Below are 22,639 nucleotides of genomic sequence, written 5' to 3'. Positions count from 1 at the left end.
TAACGTCGTCGCGGACGCGCGGTATCTTGTCAAGATTGCCACGCACAATCCCTATACTTGAAGGGACAAGTAGTTTAGCATTGTTTCGGACGCGTGGGGATAACCTTGATTTCCACCACGCACGATCCCCATGCTTAAAGGGACAAGTAGTTTACCGTCATCTCGGACGATTAATGACCAAGGTCGTGGTCATTAATCACGACTCCTCTTCTTGATGAGGAGCAAGTAGTTTAGAGTCATCTCGGACTATGGGGTGTCCCCACACTGAGGCGCAGCCCATGATCCCTAGAACGAAGGGACAGTAGTTTTACATCATTTCGGATGCTTCATAGTTTATCGTCATTTCGGACGTCGATGCCATTTTCATACCAAAAATGGCCTCGAACAATCCCCAGGGTTGAGGGACGGTAGTTTAACGTCATTTCGGACGCGTGGCCTAGTTTTACGTCGTTGCGGATGATTGGCGGAATAGACTTCTCCAGATGAGCGGCCAGCTCTTGTCATTCTTCCACGATGTCGGCCAAAGAGAGTCGTGTGATCTAGTTCCTTCCTACTAGATCTTCGACTCGAGGCACGTGTCCTAGTTGCCTCCTGACTAGGTCTTGGAGCGGAATTTCTTGTACTTCGACTCCGAGACTAGACTGAGCGTGCCATGAAGAGATGCTTGCTCTTCCATGTCCCCAGACCCCTTGCTTGGAATTGAACCAAGTCGACCCAATATTCTTTTACCAAAAAGCGAGTGAATATTGAAGCGCTTCGACCTCTTACAGGCAGGGTTCTGCGACGCGGATCCTCCCGAAAATCTGCGCTTCACCAGGATGCAACCACGCTCCTTGGGTCAATGGTAGTTTTACGTCATCTCGAACGAAGACTAGTTTAACGTCATTGCGGACCACAGTAGTTTATAGTCATTGCGGACCACAGTAGTTTATAGTCATTGCGGACCAAGCCTTTGGTAGTTTTACATCGTTCCGGATATTTTTTATGGCCTCGCATTCCTTGGAGGAAACTTGTGTAAGTGGAGGTGGCCAGGACTCTACTTATCTCATGCGCCAGCTGTAGGATCCCCTAATGCGGAAACAATCCTGTAAAACGGGAGATCCAAAGTGGGACGTCCCAAAACACCAGTCAGACCTTGACTGTGAGGGTTCACTTAACGAGTTATGCATCATAATTTCTTGACTCGGACTTGCAACCGGTTATGTATGGGCACTTTGCTATACCAAGGCGAAGAGCCGGCTTGTCGACACCTACGAGTAGAGTATATGTCATGTAAAGGGATCCCTAATGCGGAAAAAACCCTGTAAAACTGAGGATCCAAATGGGACACTCGATGCATCTGTCAGATTAACTCCTTGACAGCGAGGATATAGAAGAGTTCTGCCGTAGGTCGTACGTGGAATTATGCCCGCTGTTGTCCTTGATTCGTACCATCATTTGAACCTAGGACTAATGGTCAGGTACTTCCCCTGCCTTCTTATCTTTTCACAGTTTTAAGACATGCAGGTCCAATAGTTTAGACGTCATTCCGGACATGGGTAGTTTAACGTCTCTTTCGGACGAGGTCGTACAGTTTAATGTCTTGAGGGACGAACCTAGTTTTACGTTGATGAGCATGTACCCGCGCTAGGGTCCATGGGAGGTATTTGGGAAGCTTTGGGGAGATTCCGAACAGTGTTAGACGGGTACCGAAGATGCCGACTTGCACCGAACATGGTCGGTCCCCACCCGACCGACCGTAACCCTCCAAAGGATGTTCGGCAGCACTTGGGTCAGTTCGCCCACACTTCACGTACTTACCATGACCACACAGGGGTGTTACGATAGGTGTTTATGAGATCGGAGCCAGTCTTCCGTGTCGGCCGATGTGCTCCGTGAGTCGGTCAGTCCTTATCGCTTATCTTCCCGACTTCCACATGGTCGGTCAAACGCGATCTTGCACTATTTCTTGGCTACCCTGGTTGTACGATACCTCTTCTTTAATTTTCATTGGTTCTCCAACACCTGTTCCGTCTACCTACGCTTGGGCGATGGATCCCGAACGTTCGGGATTTCGCCATTGCTGATTAAATTTTACCTGGTCACCTTCGGAACCCATATGGACATCTCACCTACCTTCTTATCTTCTCTGATTGCTAAAGGCTTGGCGCCCATTTGACATCTACTCTCATTTCTTGTTTAATATTTTACTTAGAGGCTCTGTTTACTATAAAACCTACATACACCTCTGGAATAAACCAGCTTTCGTACCCCACAGTTCAGAGCTCATTCGCACTCGTCTCAACCTTCGAAATCATCTTCGTTGACTTCTGAAAACTTGCCATCCTCGTCGTTCGGCCTCCTTCGCGTTCGTACTCGTCTCTTCGCTTGTACCCCTGTCCTCCCTCGTATATTGTCAGAGTCCTGTGTGGCTCTTGAAGCACGTAGTTGTCGGTCGCAACACTACCTTCTCGTTACCGACCGCATTGCCGATACGACTGACCGAACGTTCAGTCGGTGTTCGGCGCAGTCCCGAAACCGTTTGGGTGCTATAATCTTACACTCCCCGATTGCTTCTCAGTACGCCTTCAATTTCTAAAGTCATCACTTACAATTCCTTGTGTATCAGATACTAGCTCCAGCACCCCTGCAATAGAGGTTGTTTTAGTGTTGTGCTCAGCACTTAGAGCCATCTCTAGCATATCAACGTCATTGCGGACGATCGGTAGTTTAAGGTCATTTCGGACCCTCTATTGGGGAGGGAGTTCCTCAACTTCCTTACCCCCTTTCTTGCCTTGCAACTAGCCCTCTCTAGTAGTCGTAGGGTCCTTGGTACCCATCACCTCCTTCATCAGGTCGATAATAAGGGTCAGCGTCGTCATAATTTCCGGGATTGTCTAGAGCATCCCATGCATCAAGCTCAGATCAGGTCCAAGAGCGATTTCTTCTAGCCTCCGAATCAGCGCGGCGAGTTCTACGGCTACTTCGGTTATTCTGTCCCTTGTCTGTACGAAGTCGAGTACTAGTAGGAGGCGTTCCAGGCCGGTGTCAAACACTCCCGCCAATAGTTGTTCCGCGGCGGAGGGCTGCCTGGGTCCCTCGACTCTTTCTTCCTTCGTTTCTTCGATAGACGGGCAGTTCCTCCTCGTTGGTACCCCCATGGGAGAGGGGAAGATTTTGTACCCGGTGAGAGGAGGACGTCACAGGATTGCTATGCGCTGTACGAATTTCCCGCTGCCTCAGTGAAGGGCGTTCCACGACCGTGTGTGGAGACCTTCTTGGATTTGGTACAGGCATGGGGCGTTCTTCGGGATGTGGTACATTCTAAGTGACCACGCGGAAAGGGTCAGTTCTACTTGGTTGGACAGTGCCCAGTTCTCTAGTGAAGAGGAGAGCTGGAAGGAGCTCTCTGTTGACATACTGGGAGAATTTGTCGGGATGGATGAGGAGAGCTCGTGGTCGTCCGTCATTGTGCTCGTACCAAGAGGCCGTGTCAGGGTCGGTTTGGAGTGCAAGCCCTCTGATCTGGAGACTGGCACTAGCCAGTCGTTGAGGTATGTTGCTATTCTCATTTCTGGGTTGCCCGCGGAGATAGTGCTTTGCTGGAGGAGCGCATCCGCGTGTCGCTCCAATTCTCCGGAGTGAGGATCTGTACCAAGGGTAGTTCTTCCCATGGGGCGGGGAACCTGTCCACTAACTGATACTGGCGGAGGTGCAGCTCCCTGTATAACTGATATCGGTTCAGTTTCTCCATGGCTTGGGAGTTGAGCTGCTGTTCTTGCTCGTAGTCCTGAGTGTTACGACTGCTCGTCGGTAACCCCAAGAGTAGGAGGTTCTTCCCTAGGTCACTCGTGGAGGATGTGTGGAACGATGGTCTCGACTGTACGCGTAGCACAGGAGCCAGAGGTGTATTGCGATATAGTAATGAAGACTGCAGTAGGATAACTGCAGTAGAACAAAGGTTCCTGTATGTGAGGATACAGGAGAACGAAGTAGACAGTATGAAGACTGCCTAAGAACGAAGAGAATAGACTGAAGATCCTCAGCCTACTCTATGGGCCTTTTATACTACTTTAGGAAATAGGGCGTGAGAATACCGTATATGTATCCATAGGTATTCTCTAAGTCGTCTCTCTCAATAACGACTACTCTTGTGCTTCTCCGTTCATCTCCTTCCGGCGAGGAAAGACTAGGAGGTTAATGCCCGTCGTGTGAGTAGTTTGTAAGGCGGCGTTTCATGCCCGCTACGCAATAGGCCCGTGATACTCGACCAACGATAAGGTGATCCGTTGGGAGTGGATGACCAAGGTTACTATCTGTACCTTGTTTGTACGCCTCACCTAGTGAGGCCGCTTGATATTTGTGATGATCGTGTCGGAATAGACCGCCGTTAAGGCCCGACAGAACGTGATCATAACAATACCCCCTTTCTACGTCCTATTCGCCTGGTAGGACAACGCTTTGCGCTTCATCGCCACTCCATATACGATTTGCTTTCTTGATCCAAAAACGGTCTCCGGATACGACTTCCGGGACATGACTTCGTTTTCTGGGAGGAAGACCGACTTACGTCGTTTGATCCTCTAGGAGTTTTCCATCTCCGTTGAGCTGTTTGTTTCTCGGCCATAACGCAGGGGTATCCAAGCCCTGGGCCACTAGGATGTTCTTCCTTCACCCGTAAGGATTGATTTTGCCGCGGCAATTTCATCGCGGTCTTACTTCCAGCCTCCTCTGGAACAGTATCAAGAAAGGCGTATGAATGCGAGTGGGGTGTGGATGAATAGAAACTCTAGCATGTGGGTTCCAGTTCGTGTCATCAGGTTCTTCTTCTTCCTTCTCCGAGGGCCAAACCTCAGTGTTTCCAGGATAGTCGTTATCCTCGTGATTTTTGTTGTTCCTCTTGGCGTTCAGAGGATGGCGTCCACGGGCAAGTAGGTTGATCGCTTTACAAAGGCTTAGGCCTACTTCCCCAGACTACCATCTTAACGTCCCAAGCAGTATTGCTCCCATACGGTGAGCTCATCTCCGGTGAGGTTGCAGCCATAAATCCCAAGCAGTATTGCCCCCATACGGTGGGCTCATCTCCGGTGAGTTAGTTCGACGTCCAGAGTTTGTTTGATTCACTATGCGTATTGGGTTTGAGGCAAGGATGTGAAGAGAATTAGACTTGAAGGGTGCAGTGAGGAGCAAGGAGGAGTCTGACTCCTTCTCCGGATCGGCCCGTTCGCTTGCACGAATGGACATCAAGACCACAGCTGATATATTGGTCGGGTCGCGAGATATATCCACAATAGCAGTTTAAACGTCTTGCCGGACATTCCGTAGTTTACCGTCGTTGCGGACGACAGTAGTTTTACATCGTTTCGGATGTTATTAAGGCGCCCTGCGCTGCCTTGTAGTTTACTTCTAGGTCATTTGCGGACCTTCTTCATTATCAACATAGAATATCTGTGGGAAAAAGATGTTTCTGCATGCCGGAATTTCCATCGGTTATGTGCATAGGGCCCTAGACCAGACTTTGTCCCGCAGGTTTCCACTGAGGCATGATGGGAACGGTTTATACTATATCAAACCGGATAACTTATACGTCTCAATATTAGGAGACCGCTCAGTTTAATGCCGTGAGGTAGGCACCCTTGCAGTTTAACGCCGTGCGATAGGCGAGCTATCGTCTGACTATGTCCCTCGAGTCACGATAGACTTTTCCTCCGAGGATGAGGGTAGTTTACCGTCTTTTCGGACGTTGTCGACACATTCTCGTCAAGAATGATGTCGACCAATGATCCCTTTACTAAAAAGGGACGAGTAGTTTAACGTCATCTCGGACGGTTGATGACCATGGTCTTGGTCAACAACCACAACTCCTATTCGGTAAGGAGCATGTAGTTTAATGTCATTGCGGACCGATTGACACCATGGCGGTCAATCCACAACTCCTATACGGTAAGGAGCAAATAGTTTTCCGTCATTGCGGACGCATTGGTGTCCAGGGGATTGGACATCAATGACAACCCCTAGGTCCAGGGGCACTAGTTTAACGTCGTCGCGGACGCGCGGTATCTTGTCAAGATCGCCACGCACGATCCCTATACTTGAAGGGACAAGTAGTTTAGCGTTGTTTCGGACGCGTGGGGATAACCTTGATTTCCACCACGCACGATCCCTGTGCTTAAAGGGACAAATAGTTTATCGTCATTTCGGACTAGGAGACATCCCAATCTTGAGACACATCCTAAGATCCCTAGAACGAAGGGACAGTAGTTTTACATCGTTTCGGATGCCCGTAGTTTACCGTCGTTGCGGACGTTGTTTCGCCACAAATATTGTGGAAAAACAATGCTTAGTTTAACGTCATCCCGGACGCTTCGTAGTTTATCGTCGTTGCGGACGAGACCTAGTTTTACGTCGTTGCGGACGATTGTGGCGGAATAGACTTTGTGAGTGGCCCGCTCTTGTCGTCCTTCCGCTATGTGGGCCAGACGAGAGTCGCTGGATCTAGTCCCTTCCTACTAGATCTTCGACTCGAGGCACGTGTCCTAGTTGCCTCCTGACTAGGTCTTGGAGTGGAATTTCTTGTACTTCGACTCCAGGACTAGACTGAGCGCTCCATGAAGAGATGCTTGCTCTTCCATGTCCTCAGACCCCTCGCTTGGATTTGAACCAAGTCGACCCGATATTCTTTTACCGAAAAGCGAGTGAATATCGGAAGCGCTTCGACCTCTTATAGGCAGGGTTCTGCGACGCGGATCCTCCCGAAAATCCGTGCTTCACCAGAATGCAACCACGCTCCTTGGGTCAATGGTAGTTTTATGTCATCTCGGACGAGGATAGTTTTTCGTCATTTCGGACGAGGATAGTTTTTCGTCATTTCGGACGAAGACTAGTTTAACGTCATTGCGGACCCTAGTAGTTTATAGTCATTGCGGACCAAGCCTTTGGTAGTTTTACATCGTTCCGGATGTATTTTGTGGCCTCGCATCAATTAGGAAGACTTGTGAAGTAGAGGCGGCCCGCTCTCTACATCATCTCATGCGCCAGCTGTAGGATCCCCTAATGCGGAAACGATCCTGTAAAACGGGAGATCCAAAGTGGGACGTCCCAAAACACCAGTCAGACCTTGACTGTGAGGGTTCACTTAACGAGTTGTGCATCATAATTTCTTGACTCGGACTTGCAACCGGTTATGTATGGGCACTTCGCTGTACCAAGGCGAAGAGCCGGCTTGTCGACACCTACGAGTAGAGTATATGTCATGTAGAGGGTTCCCTTAATGCGGAAAAAACCCTGTAAAACTGAGGATCCAAATGGGACGCTCGATGCATCTGTCAGATTAACTCCTTGACAGCGAGGATGTGAAAGGTTCCGCCGTAGGTCATACGTGGAATTATGCCCGCTGTTGTCCTTGATTCGTACCATCATTTGAACCTAGGACTAAATGGTCAGGTACTTCCCCTGCCTTCTTATCTTTTCACAGTTTTAAGACATGCAGGTCCGATAGTTTAGACGTCATTCCGGACGCGGGGTAGTTTAACGTCTTTTTCGGACGAGGTCGTACAGTTTAACGTCTTGAGGGATGATCCTAGTTTTACGTCGTTGCGGACGAACAATAGTTTAAGGTCATTTCGGACCCTAGTAGGGGTAGGAGTTCCTCAACTTCCTTACCCCCTTTCTCGCTCCGCGACTGCCCCTCTCTAGTAGTCATAGGGTCCTTGGTACCCATCGCCTCCTTCATCAGGCCGATAATACGGATCGGCGTCGTCGTAGTTTCCCGGGTCATCTAAAGCATCCCATGCATCGAGCTCGGATCGAGTCCAAGAGCGATTTCTTCTAGCCTCCGAATCAGCGCGGCGAGTTCTGCGGCTACTTCGGTTATTCTGTCCCTCGTCTGTACGAAATCGAGCACTAGGAGGAGGCGTTCCAGGCCGGTGTCGAACACCCCCGCCAGTAGTTGTTCCGCGGCGGAGGGTTGCCTGGGTTCCTCGACTTCTTCTTCCCTCGTTTCTTCGATAGACGGGTGGTTCCTCTTCGTCGGTACCCCCATGGGATAAGGGAAGATTTCGTACCCGGTGAGAGGGGGACGTCATGGGATTGCTATGTGTTGGGCGACTTTCCCGTGGCCTCGGTGGAGGGCGTTCCACGACCGTGCGCGGAGCCCTTCTTGGATTTGGTACAGCCGTGGGACGTTCTCCGGGACGTGGTACATTCCAGACGACAACGCGGAAAGGGTCGGTCCTACTTGGTTGGACGGCACCCAGTTCTCCAGTGAAGAGGAGAGCTGGAAGGAGCTCTCTGTTGACATACTGGGAGAATTCGTCGGGATGGATGAGGAGAGCTCGTGGTCGTCCGTCGTTATGTTCATACCAAGAGGCGGTGTCAGGGTCTGTTTGGAGGGCGAGTCCTCTGATCTGGAGACTGGCACTAGCCAGTCGTCGAGGTATGTCGCTATGCTCATTCCCGGGTTGCCCTGCAGCGAAGTTAGCAAGTCGTTGTAGGGCCATGGCTGTGGCCATTTGTATTACCGCGGAGATAGTGCTTTGCTGGAGGAGCGCGTCCGCGTGTCGCTCCAATTCTCCGGCGTGAGGATTTGTACCAAGGGTAGTTCTTCCCATGGAGCGGGGAATCTGTCCACCAGTTGGTACTGGCGGAGGTGTAGCTCCCTGTATAACTGGTATCGAGTTAATTTCTCCATGGCTTGGGAGTTGAGCTGCTGTTCTTGCTCGTAGTCCCGAGGGGCCTGCAGCTCCAACGTTCGCCGCGATTGTAGCAGGAGGTGGAACTCCCATTGGTACTTCGTCAGAGCCCGGTGGGTTTCTGTCATCAGGGTTTTCATTCCGTGATGCATCTCGTGGGGGCCCCTGGGATGACGGTCGGCGAGTTCTTTCCCTTTCTTTGAACTTGGCGTAGTCCTCGGCGTCGTCATCTGAGAAGTTATTGAGGTGTGGAGTGAGGGTGACGACGGCGGGCTCTGGATGGTGAGGGCTGGTTCCTCTATCAATTCGTCCAGCATTGCTTGGGTGAGGACTGGTTCCTCTATCCACTCGTCCGATGTCTGGATTGGACACCATAAGGACGACATCGGGGGAGGAGTTTCTGGATGGTGATGAAGCATCGTGGTCTTCGTGAAGGAGCATTTGAGTGAAGGAGAGGGAGCTTGAGAGAAAAGTGGGAGAAGATGTGGGAGGATGGTTCGTTTAGAGCTCTTCGGACGCTCTTTTATAGACTTTTCCTTCCGCTTTTCAGGGTGCTCCCGGACGAGGTTTATCAGGGTATTGGTCATGGAACTCCTTCATAGCTTCTTCCGCTGTCCCTTTTAGGAGAGTGTAGGGTTCCCAGGTGTTATCTGCCTCGGGATATCCCATCCACTTGACCAAATATTTGGTTCCCCGTCCTTGTTTCCTTGAGTCCACGATCATTTCTACTTCGTAGTGTTCTTCATCGTTTAGTACCTCCGGCAATGGTCTTGCGAAGTTTTCTCCGTGTGCCTCGGTTTCCCTATACTTGGTTAGCGTTGCGGCGTGGAACACCGGGTGGATCCTCCAGTGTTGGGGAATTTGAAGTCTGTATGCCAGGGTTCCTACTTTCGCCAATATTTTGAAGGGTCCATACCTCCTAGGAGCGAGCTTGAACTTTGGATGGGTCGTCCGGATATGGGTTCCTTCTAGCCATACTTGGTCTCCTTCTTTCCACTGAGGGAGTTTCCTGTGGAGATCCCGGTCTTTGGCGTAATTGCTGGCTATTTGTAGGCTGGCTGCGGCTTCTTCCTGGACTTCTGTGATCACCTTAATGCGTTCAGCTACCGCAGGTACCTTTGTCTCCAGCGCAGTGTCGGCTGAATAAGGGGGATTGAACCCGTATAGCACTTCGAAAGGAGATTTTCCGGTAGCTGAGTGTTTCCGCGTGTTGTGCGAGAATTCGGCAAACGGCAAAAGGTCCACCCAGTTATCTTGGTGGTAATTGCAGAACGTTCTCAGGAATTGTTCAATCTCCTGGTTTACTCGTTCTGTTTCTCCGTCCGTCTGGGGATGATAAGCCGTGCTGAGAGCAGCGGTGATTCCTAGCCGTTTCCAGAGTTCTCGGGTGAACTTGGCCGCAAATTGAGGGCCACGATTGGATACTATTTTGGTCGGCAACCCATGTCGATTGAAAACGTTGTTCTGGAAAAGCACGGTTGTTTCTTCTGCCGTGATCGTTTTCTTGCATGGGGTGATGACTATGCCTTTGGACAGACCTTGGTCCACTACCACGTTAATTGAGTCGAAACCCTTGCTTTCGGGTAGGTCCGTGACGAAGTCTGTCGAGATGAAGCGCCACGGAACGTTGGTAGTTTCCAAAGGGTGGATAGGAGGGTGCGTCTTGTGTGTCAAATTTTTGGTCGATTGACATACCGCACATCCATCCACATATTCATGAACGAACTTTGTCATGTTTTGCCACCAATAGTGTCGTTGCACCATTTCCAGTGTTTTGGCTCTCCCTGGATGTCCTGTTGTGAGTGCGTCGTGATGCGTTTTGACAATGAGTCTTCATATGACATCATCTTTTGGGACGCATATGTGGCCGTTTCGTCTGGTGATTCCGTCTTCGTGTGTCCAGTGTCCCAGTAATCCTCTCATTCCTTGTGGTCCTACTCGCAAGAGTTTGGCGAGGGCTACTTTTGTTAGGCCATCATGTTCCGATTTTGAGAGTCGGATGAGGGAGATGAGGTCTGAGGATGTGATTTCCGTGGACTTAATATGCCGTATTGGGGACGGTTCCACCAGCGTTTCGTCGGATTTGTTAAAAAGGTTGGCCGGGAGCAAAATTTGAGCTTTATTGTCAGATTCCACCCCCTCACTTAGATCTGGACGCCTGGACAGAGCATCGGAATGATTTGTTGATCCCGCTTTATAGCTGAGTGTGAAGTCGAATCTGCCCAAATAAAGGCTCCAACGGGCGTGTCGTCGTGAGAGATCTCGCGCCATTTGGAAGTGTTCCAGATTCTTGTGATCTGTCCAGATCTTGAATGGGTGTCGTGCACCTTCGAGGTAGTGATTCCAGTGTTCCAACGCTTTTATGATGGCCAGGAGTTCGCGATCGTGGACGTCGTAATTCTGTTCTGCTGGTGAAAATGACCTGGAAAGGAATGCGACTGGGTGCCAGTCACCATCTTTTCCTTCTTGCAGGAGGGTGGCTCCGTAAGCGATTAGTGAGGCGTCCGTTACTAGTCGATATGGATGCATGGGGTCCGGGTAATTCAGAACGGGTTTGCTGATAAATGCCCTTTTTAATCGTTCAAAGGCTTCCTGGCACTTCGAAGTCCAGTTCCATTTTGCATCCTTTTTGGTGAGGTCGTGCAGAGGTCGTGCGATAAGGGAGAACTTATCGATGAAACGCCTGTAAAAGTTTCCTAGACCTAAAAAGGAGCGAATGTCTCGGACGGTGCGTGGGACTGGCCAATCTTGTATAGCGTCCACTTTTGAGTCTTCCATTGCGACGTGGTCTTTTGAAATTGTATATCCCAGATATTGGAGTTTTTCTTTATAAAACTCGCATTTTTCTGGCTTCAGATAGAGGTCGTTGTCGCGCAAGATCTGGAAAACTTGGTTCAGGACCTGGATGTGTTCCGCCATGTTTTTGGAAAAGATGAGGATGTCGTCCATATATACGGTTATTTTGCGGGCCGTGATGAGCTCTCTGAAGATCATGTTCATCATGGCTTGGAAGGTGGCTGGTGAGTTGGTAAGGCCGAAGAACATCACCGTGGGTTTGTAAGAGCCCAGCGGAGTGATGAAAGCTGCCTTCCACTCGTCGCCCTTCTTGATTCGTATATTGTTGTATCCCCATCGTACATCCAATTTGCTGAAAATGGTGGCCCCTTTGATCACGTCCAATAGTTCTTGGATTAATGGAAGGGGGCACACATTTGGGATGGTGTACGAGTTCAAATGGCGATAGTCCTGTACCGGGCGCAGTTTTCCATCTTTCTTTCCTATAAAGAAAAATGGGGCTGCCATTTGTGAGGTGGATCGACGGATGGTCCCCCGAGTGAGGTGTTCCTTGATGAATTTCCCTAGTTCATCATGTTTCTCGGGGCTCAGGGCGTAGATTTTTGGTACTTGAGGTTTGAAAGTCGGTTTCAGGTCTATGGCGTGGTCCCAGTAAGTGTGCTCTGGGAGTCGCTGCGACTTTCGTTCGCTAAAGATGTCCAAAAATTCGTGATGCGCCTTGGGGACTCTTTCCTTTAGATTGGTGACGACGATTTCGTCCTCCAAGTCCTGGTCGAAGCTGGCAAATCCTGACGGTTCGGGAGCCAGTTTCCGAATAACTGGTTCCTCTATGGCCTGTTTTCCTGAGTTTTTGTGTGGGAGATCAGGTTCTCCCCCGTTTGGTGAAAGAGGTGGTTTGGCTTGAGCCTTCCGTTTCTCTTCTGCGTATTTCCTTATGTCCCGTAGGAGCCATTTCCTTTTGAGGTATGCTCGTAATTGGACACCAAACGTTCCGCTATGATCGCGGAGTCCGACATCTTCCGATAGTCTTCGGAGATGTTCTAGGCGCTGTTTTTCGCACTCGCTAATGTGTGGTTTGTGCCGTGGCTCCACATCTGACAACCACTTATTGTTTTGCGGTTCTTCCCTTGCCCTAGTGAACCCATGTGGTTGTTGGCATTTCTGGGGGCACCAATCAAAGTGCACTTCACGTCGCCTCCACTCGATGGAGGGATCGTGGTATTTCAACCAATCTGTTCCTAGGATGAGGTCGTCTTTTCCTAGGTTGGAGATAAACATCTGGATGCGCTCAATATGCGTTCGTCCACGGATGTCCCAAATGGTGAGGTTCACATCCAAGGCGGATCAGATGAGACCTGCTTTATTAATGGTGTCATCGACGTTCCGGACGCGAATGGGGTTGTTGAGTGTATAGGTGGGGAAACGATGTCTCTTGACCCATGTCTCGTTTACTATAACCCCTTCGCATGCTGAGTCGATGGTCGCCTTTGCTCCAGCGTATTGATCCCTGTTTGATACCTTCACGTTTAGGCGTATGGGGGTGATGATACGATCATTCATTGCTCCGATATGAATACATGTGTTGGCGTCAAACTCGGGTCTTCCTTGACCTCTCTCCTTCGCTGGTGAGGGAGAGGTCAGGAAAAATGTTCCACGTGTCCCAAGATTACTTCTCTGGCTTCATCTTCTCCTAGTTCTCCTAGCACTGCTCCGATCCGAGCAGAATGACTGATGCTTCCGTCTCCCTGTCGTCCGTCAGGTAACATAACGCGTTGCCCATGGTCTTTTTGGGGTCGTCCAGATGGGGCAGAGTAAAGACGTTCCATCGAAGGACCAGGTTGTGGTACCCGCTGGTCGTTGCGAGGAACATCCTCTGTCTCCACTCCTCGATATATTCCCGCTTGGTCTCCCATAGCGGGTGCGTCGTCTTCTCCTTCCAAATCGACCACGTGGTTTCTTCTCCCTGTCGTACCCAAGCGTCTCTTCGAGTTTCCTTGAACTGGTTGAACGCTTCTACAGGCCGACCAGCAGTTAGCGCCAGAGTGCCCTAACTTTCCACAATTTGAACAAGAGGTGGTTCGCTTGCCGTCAAATTTTCTCTTTTGACTTTCGGCGTTACGCTTCCTGGTAGTGTCGATGTCCATGTCAACCACCTGGTTGTTCATTCTGCGAGGGGCAGTTGTGGAGTTATAACGGACGGCTGGTTGAGTGTGGAAACGATTCAAATAATCGCTGCGAAAGGAGGTGGAGTTGGCAAGGATGGCCTTTTGAGCGGATCTAGCTTGGAGTCGTCCGTCTATTTCGCAGGCGGTGTTAATCCAATCCTGAATGGTGTCCTTTGGTTGAACTTCCTTGTCATATATTTTGTCCATGACGCGCGGGTCTAACCCGCGTTGGAAGTAAGGGACTTGCTCCTTGTCGGAGATGTCGGCATCGGCAGCAATGAGAATGAATTGGTTGGAGTATTCATCAACCGTCATTTGTCCTTGGGAGAAGGCCATGAGTGCGCTTCGCGCTTTATCGGTCTTGCCTGTTTCCCTGAATTAGAGTTTGAACTTTGTTAAAAAGTCCCTCCAGGTACCTAAATCAGTGGGAGGGTCCACTCCTACTGATTTGAGGAGGAAGTTCTCAGCCCAAGCTCCTGCCGTGCCATATCTCATGCATGAGAGCACAAGGGATATCTTGTCTTGATCGGTCTTGTACCGATCGGATTCTGCTGCGAAAAGAAGGAGGCATTGGAGCATGAATTTCTGGGATTCAATGCGGTTGCCTGTATAGTTGTCTGGGAGTTTGACTTTTCCTCTTCCGGGTTGCACTGTCGCGGAAGGGGGGTCTGTGGAAGTCGAAGCTTGTCCCGACATGTTGGCGAGCGGTTGGTTTCAGGTGTTGATCGGTGTTTGGTCTGGTGATGAGTCGGAGTCTGATTGTGAGGTTGTTTCTTCCTGCTCCAAGTCTTCGGGGATTACCGGCGCCGGTTCCCTGTATTGGGGTGCTAGTTCCCACTGGCTCTCTTCTTCGTTCCAAATATCCTCTTCTTCTGTTCCGTCTTCAAGGGTGAAGTAATAACACCCGTTTCGGTATGAGCAGTTATCGTAATTCGGAGGGGCGAATCTGTTATTGTCTTCGTAGACCCAGAAGTCCCCTTTGCACCGGATAGGGCGATTGTTGTGACGGAGTTGGTTATTTATACGTCTAGTGCCGGGTGGATATTCCTGGCCTAGGTCTTGCTCCAGAGTGTGTGCAGTAACACTTCCTCGATGGGGGTCTATATCCCCACTGAGCAAGGTTATGAGAGAGAGTGTGGCAGCAAGCTAGTGCGAGCAAGGTAGGGGCAGAAGAGTCTATTCTAGTGTTACGAACTGCTCATTCGGTAACCTCAAGAGTAGGAGGTTCTTCCCTAGGTCACTCATGGAGGATGTGTGGAACGATGGTCTCGACTGTACGTGTAGCACAGGAGCCAGAGATGTATTGCAGTATAGCAATGAAGCCTGCAGTAGGAAGACTGCAGTAGAATGAAGATCCCTATATGTGAAGATACAGGGGAACGAAGAGAATAGACTGAAGAACCTCAGCCTACTCTATGGGCCTTTTATACTACTTTAGGAAATAGGGCGTGAGAATACCATATATGTATCCATAGGTATTCTCTTAAGTCGTCTCTCTCAATAACGACTACTCTTGTGCTTCTTTGTTCGTCTCCTTCCGGCCAGGAAAGACTAGGAGCTCATTGCCCGGTTTGTGAGTAGCCTGCAAGGCGGCATTCTATGCCCGTCGCAATATGGCTCGTGATACTCGACCAACAATAAGGTGATCCGTTGGGAGTGGATGACCAAGGTTACTATCTGTACCTTGTTGTACGCCTCACCTTGTGAGGCCACTTGATATTTGTGATGATTGTGTCGGTATAAACCGCCGTTAAGGCCCGACAGAACGTGATCATAACATCCATTGCCTAAGTGTAGGTAGTAGAAACAGGTGTTGGTGAGCCAATAAAAATAAAAAAGACATAACATATGACCAGGGTGGCCAAGTAATGGTGCAAGATCACATTTGACCAACTATGTGGAAGTTAGGAAGATAAGCAATAAGAACTGACTGACTCTCGGAGTACCTCAGCCGACACAGAATACTGCATCAGGGAAAAGCTCCATACTAAATTAACCATAGTTAAGCATAAATATAGCTATATACTATTAAGGATTTTTAGCTAACCCCCCCTCTAATTCTAAAATTATAAAAGCTAATTCATTATATGGATTTTTGGAAAAATATCAACCAACCCAGTTCCATGGTTTCCCTACTACTACTATATCTCCAATCATAGAGTCTATATAGAGCTTACTAATCAAACTAAAGTCACACTTTATAGTAAACTTGCCCATGACCAGAATTAAACCAACAACCTTATGCCTACACACTCTAGACTAGTACTCTAAACCACTAAGCCACAAGGTCTAAACTATTTACCTGGTAACTTAAATATGTTGATATAAATAAGGCAATCTCAACATTCCTGATTTTCTTACACATTTATCTCTTGTTTATTCTATATATAAAAGGTTCAATAAATATCCTAAAAATCAGGGCTTTTAATATTTGAATTTAGACACTAGAAAATAATATAGTAAATCAATAGAAAATAAAGAATACAGTAAAAATAAAATTGTAGCACTCATATAATTTGGATTTGGGATATGTAAAATTGTAATTAGGTTGTAAATTTCAATAGGACTGTAATAATATAGAAAGTGTCCCCTTAATTTCAAATTTGGTCATAAAGTTGATTATGAATAAAACATTCTAATTAGCTTAGATTAGTATTTTGAACAATTAGATTTAATTAAGAGAGGAGGTTTTTCCAAATGTGGCTCCAATCTCATAAACACTTATTGTAACACTTCCTGTGCGGTCATGGTAAGTACATGAAGTATGGGCAAACTGACCCAAGTGCTGCCAAACATCCTTTGGTGGGTTACGGTTGGTTGGGTGGGGACCAACTATATTCAGTAATAGTCAGTGTCTTCGGCGCTCGTCTAGCACTGTTTAGTATCTCCTCAAAGCTTCCTGAATACCTTCCTTGGACCCTAGTGCAGGTGAATGCTCATCACCATCACTATCAACTTTAGCCTAGGGAACCCCTCTTAAGTGCATCAAGCGCACTAAATAAGCCTAGCGGCTTAACAATATACTCAGTACCCAGGTATATTCATGGTATATTCAAGGTATATCAAGACATTACCTTGAATTGACCTTGAATATCCCCGAGGGGAGGTGGGTATATTTGCGGTTGATTCCGGGTATATTGCGAATATCTCCCAAATGTACCCAGGGGATATTTGGGGCAATGTGCGGTAATGTTAGGGCACTGTGTAGAACTCTGCAGGGCTTTTTAACCAGTTATTAACCAGGAGGTGTTAATAATGTGTTAATAACCAGTGTTAATAACTACATATTGTGAGCATGGGAAAATGAAAGTAATATCGAGAAAATGGGCAAACAAAATGATGGCTCATAGCTCACTCAGTGTTATACATTCTGTAAACTAAGCCTAAATGAATTGGAGAGGCTTAGATGGCTAGAGCATAGACAGGATGATTTGAGCAAGTGGTCGTGGAGTTGGTGGAACCAGAGAAGCCACCATGATGCAAGTTGGATATCATTCAAGCTCCTACATTCTGTAAATAATACACCACAACCTGATCAGGTTCAGGCACTATCCATAAAATCCAAAAAATCATTCATATGCCTCCAGAATTCAGTCAACTAACAATACTTTACTCATGTGTCACATGTCAGCTACCGCCAACAAGAACAGTGCTAGGATGACGACAACGGCACTGTATGCCCTCTTTTCTGCCCCCACCACCTTGGAGGCCTCCTCCGGACAAGGAGGTGAGTTTGACAATCATTCAGAAACAGAGATTGTACTGAATAACAACAAATTTGAGATATATTGCTATTTTGGGAAATTAGTTATTAACCTTAAAAACCAAGGGGTCCGATATGTGCCTGTTAATAACGCGTTAATAACGCGTTATTAACACCTGTTATTAACCCGGTTAAAAATTAGGAGTTCTACACAGCGCCCTAGGTGATGTGCGGTGGCCTCTGTATATAAGTTCGAATCAGTAGCTGGTGGCCCGCGTGTGAGAAACCACAATACTCGCTTTACTACCGTCTTATCCGCTCCTACCCTTTCAAGGATGTTGATATCACGAGCATCTGTCCCCGACATTGAAGTGGAAGACCTTTCGGCCTATACGGAGGAGGTCGAGCAGAATGCTGACGGAAAGTCAGTCCTGACTCGGCGCGCCATCCTAGCCCAGGAACAGGTTCTTCGTTCTTCATTGCTCATCGATGCCTCGACGCATTTTGACCGCATGAACAGGAAATGAGAGAATGGATCAAACAATATCCTCCTATGCAACAACTTCCTGCCAAACTCGATGCAGAAATCACGCACACGGGCGCTCTCCTTTCCTTCGGCCTCGGTATCACTTACGAGCATCTCCTTGCTTACGCGGCAAAGCGCAACATCCGGGCTTCGTGGGCGCCCGATGAAGCCATCACCAGCCCCGTAGTCGCGTGGGGCCGAATTGCCAGGCTGTTCATGGAGAGGATGCCTGGTTTCCTGGTGTACTACCGTCGGCCGTTCTCGGTACACTACGATGGGCTCCTCGCGCTCTACTCGAATCACTCGATGCGGGAACTGCAGCGCCGCGGGGAGGCACACGAGAAGATGATTATCGAGTTCCTGCAGAAAGAGATGGAGCTCGACTCGACGCCGATGTGGTACTGGGACATGGATTATACTTCGTACTACTGAACTGCGTTGACAGTGAGTGGCCTTCGTTTATGTGCAGTCGCCTCTCTCATAGGATACATAGCTTTCCCTCTATCGACGTTTGTTCTTAGTCTTCGTGACCGACTTCATACAGACTGTAAAAGCTTCTCTCTCGCTCTTTCGTCATCGTTACCGTGCTTTGTCGCTGCTTTCGCTCGCAGATTTGTGGCCTCTGTACTGAGGATCTTTGTATTGACTGTCGTGATGGATTTCAATGTCAAATTCACATAACTGACACCTCAGGCTGTTCGCGACTGTTGTTAAGACGTGCATGTGTGTCCAGGTGGCGCTCGGCGCGTGTCTTGAGCCTGCGCATGACAGCGTGGAATCTGGGGTATAGAGGGGAGTGTCTCGATCCTGCGGGTGCGATGATTTCTGTAATCCTGAAGAGGACTCCTGCTCGCACGACCAAAGGATGCTTTCTGACCCGTCGCTGCTACTCACCATTACCGGCCCTCTCCGCACTGGGTCTGTCTGCGAGGGAAGGACGTGCCTCACTGACATGTTTCTCTCGGGCGAGTCGAATGGATTGTCACTCATGCCACTATATAGGCGAGGAGGGGACATAGGCAAGATGAAAAACAGAGAGAAAACCAGCACAAGCCTGTTTCCCACGGCGTGCACTGCACCATGCCAGCGGCACGGACCCGCGTAGATACTCTCGCTTCCACCTTGGTGCTCGCGTCGTTGGTGCGGTTCAGTCACTTGCTCGAGGATGTTGATACCACGAGCCTCCGTCCCCGACATTGAAGTGGAAGACCTGTCGGCCTATACGAAGGAGGTCGAGCAGAATGCTGACGGAAAGTCAGTCCTGACTCGGCGCGCGCTCATAGCCCAGCAACAGGTTCTTCGTCCTTATTGCTCATCGATGCCTCGACGCATTTTGATCCCATGGACAGGAATTTAGAGAATGGATCAAACAATATCCTCCTATGCAACAACTTCCTGCCAAACTCGATGCAGAAATCACGCACACGGGCGCTCTCCTTTCCTTCGGTCTCGGTATCACTCACGAGCATCTCCTTGCTTATGCGGCAAAGCGCAACATCCGGGCTTCGTGGGCGCCCGATGAAGCCATCACCAGCCCCATAGTCGCGTGGGGTCGAATCACCAGGCTGTTCAGGGAGAGGATCCCTGGTTTCCTGGTGTACTACCGTCGGCCGTTCTCGGTACACTACGAGGGGCTCCTCGCGCTCTACTCGAACCACTCGATGCGGGAACTGCAGCGCCGCGGGGAGGCACACGAGAAGATGATTATTGAGTTCCTGCAGAAAGAGATGGAGCTCGACTCGACGCCGATGTGGTACTGGGACATGAGCTACACTTCGTACTACTGAACTGCGTTGACAGTGAGTGGCCTTCGGTTATGTGCAGTCGCCTCTCTCATAGGATACATAGCTTTCCCTCTATCGACGTTTGTTCTTAGTCTTCGTGACCGACTTCATACAGACTATAAAAGCTTCTCTCTCGCTCTTTCGTCATCGTTACCGTGCTTTGTCGCTGCTTTCGCTCGCAGATTTGTGGCCTCTGTACTGAGGATCTTTGTATTGACTGTCGTGATGGATTTCAATCTCAAGTTTGTATAAATGTCGCCTCGGGCTGTTCGCAACTGCTCTCAATACTTGCTTATGTTACCGAATGGCGCTCGGCGCGTGTCTTGAGCCTCGGCACGACAGCGCGGTCGCGTGGAATCTGGGGTATAGAGGGGAGTGTCTCGATCCTGCGGGTGCGATGATTTCTGAAATTCTGAAGAGGACTGCTGCTCGCACGACCAAAGGTTGCGAGTGTGTTACGTACTGAGGCACGAGGGAAGGATCAGACTATTGTCTTTGCGGAAGCGAGGGGCGTGTGTCGCGGCTCTCTCTTCCCACCGCGACATACGCACCCTCGCTCGCTCGAGGCTCGCGCCTCCTTTTTCTTTTCTCCCGCCATAAAAACACCAAAAACTACATCTAGCACTCACCCTAATTTACCTCGACACATAACCTCTTCGCGTGAAAGATGCCGCAAATTGAGCACGACCCTGCACGTTCATTAAATGCTGCAAGCTATTCAGACGCTGAAAAACCTTGTCCTAAGTTCACTTGACGCCCATGGTAAGCTGTGTCGTTCTTGTTCGCTTTTCATTCACTAACCGATGAGAGACGGACACATACAATATTTTGACGGGCAATACGTCCTCTATGGCACTTCTTACGACTGCGGGTTTCGCTGGATGAGTGAGTATCCCGTGTCCGTTCGTTCTGCACAATCTTGAGCTTGCATCAGACCCAGTCCCGACTTCCAAAGACAATTTCTGTGGAATCAAAGTATACAGCAGCCCGGATCTGGTGTCAGGGACTTATGAAGGCTATGCGTACGATAAGGAAAAGTATCCTAACCTAGGCTTTCTTCCTAAAGTCGAGTACCGAAACGCGTGCGTATCGTCTGGGTTTCAAAATCAATCATGGATGTTGATATGGTCTCTCCTTAGGACATCGACATAATACTTGTTCTTCAACGACATTGCCATAACAGCCGAGACGAACCTTGCCATATTCACTTCGAATTCATCTACTGGACCTTTCGAGTTTGCCAGTTATGGCTATACAATAGCAAAAACAATCGGTGATTTCGCTGTTCAACAAGATGAAAATTCCACCGTAAGTGTCGCTCACCACTTCAACGTGCAGCTAAAAATCTACCCTTCTCGCGATAGGTCTGGATAGCGTACTCGCCGGGCATCTTTGGCAACGCCACGCTTGAGAAGCTGACAGACGACTGGCTCAACGGAACAGGCATCGCGACAGTCCTTCCTGTCTCGTTGATTGAAGCACACGGTCTCACCATCGTCGATGATGTGTGGTATTGGATGGTAAGCTCTCGAGCACCCGCTCACGAAAGCCTATCAGAGTGCTTTTTGTGCGCTAGTTCGGTTCGCTGTGCGGCTATTGCAACTCAACCGACACCTCCTTCGTGACAGCAAGCACACCCTTTGGTCATTCATATTTGTTTCCGAAATATCCTGTTCATTTCTCATGCATGTATCTTAGGTCCGTGGAGCAAGCGACACTATATCTCGGAAGATAGCTGTGGCGGACAGTCCAGTTTCCTCACGCAGATACCTAATGTGAGTTCATTGTTCCCTGACTAGATAATTTTGCCTGGAGACATACCATCAACATCCATAGCCGGCGGGTGGGCAACATATCGTATACATTTCCGACTTGTGGTTTGCTATAAGCACGAATCAAGGAAGAGCGCCGCTGCATCTGGAGCCTGTCAGCGTCGGGAACAGAACAATCAGGAATCTGACCTGCCCAGACTCCTTCGACCTTGACGTCGTCGTCGGAAACGGCAAGTCTTCCTCTCCGAACCAGACCCGCAATATCGATGCTACATCGGGGATGACTAGCTTCGACTACGCTTGCGATCTCCCGCCTTTGAACAATTGGCAGAGTGGGGCACGTATACAAGCGTGGTATGATTCCCCGTCCCGTGTGCTGAGTCCAGGGCGATTCTCATTCCATTTGCAGGACGGTCAATCAGTCTGGAAGCCTGTCGGAAGTCGGCTTCAACATCGGTCAATATCAGTCAGTGAACCGCTCCTGTCACTCCGCCGTTCTCACTAAATTAGCTTTTAACCCTGGATTGGATAGCTCTGACGGCGGCCTTTCAGTGCAGCTGTTCTCCTTCCAGAATGACAGCGACCTCCACGATTCGGCGGACTATGCGGGTCCGATAAGCCCCTCGAGGGCGGTGTTCCCAAACAACCCCATGAACAACTGGAACTGGCTCGCTAACGGCACATACCTGGCAACGAACACGAGTTGGGCACTAGAGAACTACGTCCTCCGACCGAACGTCGCCGTCCAAAAGGTACGCGATAGACAGCACTCATACAGCTTTACCGCGAGCGTGTTCTTACAAAAACAAATGTTCTGGCTGTTTAGGGAGACCGCCTCGCGCTTATCCTGAGACCTATAGGCACCATATCACCGTACTGTAAGCATGGCTCTACCTGTCCTCCACATCTAGCTGCTGATGGCCTAGTCCAGGTTGTGCGTACAAGAATGCCACCGGAGAGACGGGTCGCTTGGGCCTCGTCCGCATGGGTGGATCAGCTGTAAACCCGGACAGGTGCGGCATCTCATTGTCCAGTGGTTCTACCTCCACAACTGACCGTACCGCTCTTTCGAAAAGCACACCGGCGAGTTGGCTGGAAGATGGGAAAGAGCTGAAGTTCTACGCGGTGGTCGAATAGAGACTCCTATAGACTGAACCCCGAAGAAAATGTGCAAGAGATTGACATTTTGATGTCTCACCCTCCGTATTCACGAACAAAATATAT

General features: G+C 49.3%; 8 protein-coding genes across 8 annotated transcripts; 4 read left to right on the top strand and 4 right to left on the bottom strand.

The window, feature by feature from the left end:
- Positions 1–1,543: 1,543 nt before the first annotated feature.
- Positions 1,544–1,792, bottom strand: HETIRDRAFT_328778 (uncharacterized protein; the record flags this gene model as incomplete). Its single annotated transcript, XM_009553167.1, has 1 exon — positions 1,544–1,792. A coding segment is annotated over one exon (249 nt), but the record flags the coding sequence as incomplete, so codon positions are not given.
- Positions 1,793–2,488: 696 nt separating this feature from the next.
- On the top strand, positions 2,489–2,784 carry HETIRDRAFT_328879 (uncharacterized protein; the record flags this gene model as incomplete). Its single annotated transcript, XM_009553166.1, has 2 exons — positions 2,489–2,559; positions 2,616–2,784. Coding segments are annotated over 2 exons (240 nt in total), but the record flags the coding sequence as incomplete, so codon positions are not given.
- A 6-nt stretch (positions 2,785–2,790) lies between these two features.
- Positions 2,791–3,653, bottom strand: HETIRDRAFT_118835 (uncharacterized protein; the record flags this gene model as incomplete). The annotated part of the gene is made up of 3 exons (XM_009553165.1): positions 2,791–2,876; positions 3,036–3,303; positions 3,336–3,653. The coding sequence occupies 3 exons, from the start codon at positions 3,651–3,653 to the stop codon at positions 2,791–2,793; spliced, it is 672 nt and encodes a 223-aa protein (XP_009551460.1).
- Positions 3,654–7,670: 4,017 nt separating this feature from the next.
- Positions 7,671–9,110, bottom strand: HETIRDRAFT_329249 (uncharacterized protein; the record flags this gene model as incomplete). Its single annotated transcript, XM_009553164.1, has 1 exon — positions 7,671–9,110. One exon carries the CDS (start codon positions 9,108–9,110, stop codon positions 7,671–7,673), a length of 1,440 nt encoding a protein of 479 aa, XP_009551459.1.
- A 1,699-nt stretch (positions 9,111–10,809) lies between these two features.
- HETIRDRAFT_118833 (uncharacterized protein) lies at positions 10,810–14,875 on the bottom strand (the record flags this gene model as incomplete). The annotated part of the gene is made up of 7 exons (XM_009553163.1): positions 10,810–10,827; positions 12,075–12,724; positions 12,821–12,983; positions 13,136–13,995; positions 14,047–14,215; positions 14,432–14,741; positions 14,826–14,875. 7 exons carry the CDS (start codon positions 14,873–14,875, stop codon positions 10,810–10,812), a joined length of 2,220 nt encoding a protein of 739 aa, XP_009551458.1.
- A 1,512-nt stretch (positions 14,876–16,387) lies between these two features.
- Positions 16,388–16,591, top strand: HETIRDRAFT_328602 (uncharacterized protein; the record flags this gene model as incomplete). The annotated part of the gene is made up of 1 exon (XM_009553162.1): positions 16,388–16,591. The coding sequence occupies one exon, from the start codon at positions 16,388–16,390 to the stop codon at positions 16,589–16,591; it is 204 nt and encodes a 67-aa protein (XP_009551457.1).
- A 995-nt stretch (positions 16,592–17,586) lies between these two features.
- Positions 17,587–19,766, top strand: HETIRDRAFT_411917 (uncharacterized protein). Its single transcript, XM_009553161.1, has 3 exons — positions 17,587–17,793; positions 19,205–19,658; positions 19,708–19,766. The coding sequence occupies exons 1-2, from the start codon at positions 17,669–17,671 to the stop codon at positions 19,644–19,646; spliced, it is 567 nt and encodes a 188-aa protein (XP_009551456.1). The 5' UTR covers positions 17,587–17,668; the 3' UTR covers positions 19,647–19,658; positions 19,708–19,766.
- Positions 19,767–20,347: 581 nt separating this feature from the next.
- HETIRDRAFT_422004 (uncharacterized protein) lies at positions 20,348–22,552 on the top strand (the record flags this gene model as incomplete). The annotated part of the gene is made up of 13 exons (XM_009553160.1): positions 20,348–20,405; positions 20,454–20,528; positions 20,578–20,725; positions 20,888–20,951; positions 21,008–21,163; positions 21,220–21,286; positions 21,342–21,418; positions 21,480–21,769; positions 21,825–21,881; positions 21,948–22,167; positions 22,242–22,293; positions 22,347–22,428; positions 22,492–22,552. The coding sequence occupies 13 exons, from the start codon at positions 20,348–20,350 to the stop codon at positions 22,550–22,552; spliced, it is 1,407 nt and encodes a 468-aa protein (XP_009551455.1).
- Between the last annotated feature and the right edge of the window lie 87 nt (positions 22,553–22,639).

Source organism: Heterobasidion irregulare (genome assembly GCF_000320585.1).
Source record: "Heterobasidion irregulare TC 32-1 unplaced genomic scaffold scaffold_11, whole genome shotgun sequence".
Taxonomy (NCBI): Eukaryota; Fungi; Basidiomycota; class Agaricomycetes; order Russulales; family Bondarzewiaceae; genus Heterobasidion; species Heterobasidion irregulare.
Note: the sequence above shows the minus strand (reverse complement) of the source record. Positions and strands in the feature narration are given on the sequence as shown.

Bases quoted from the DNA above. Each gene is read 5' to 3' on its own strand.
- HETIRDRAFT_411917 (XM_009553161.1), top strand. From the start codon at position 17,669: ATGTTGATATCACGAGCATCTGTCCCCGACATTGAAGTGGAAGACCTT. The intron at 17,794-19,204 runs ACAGGTTCTTCG...TTGATCCCATGG, and splicing joins CGCGCCATCCTAGCCCAGGA to ACAGGAATTTAGAGAATGGA.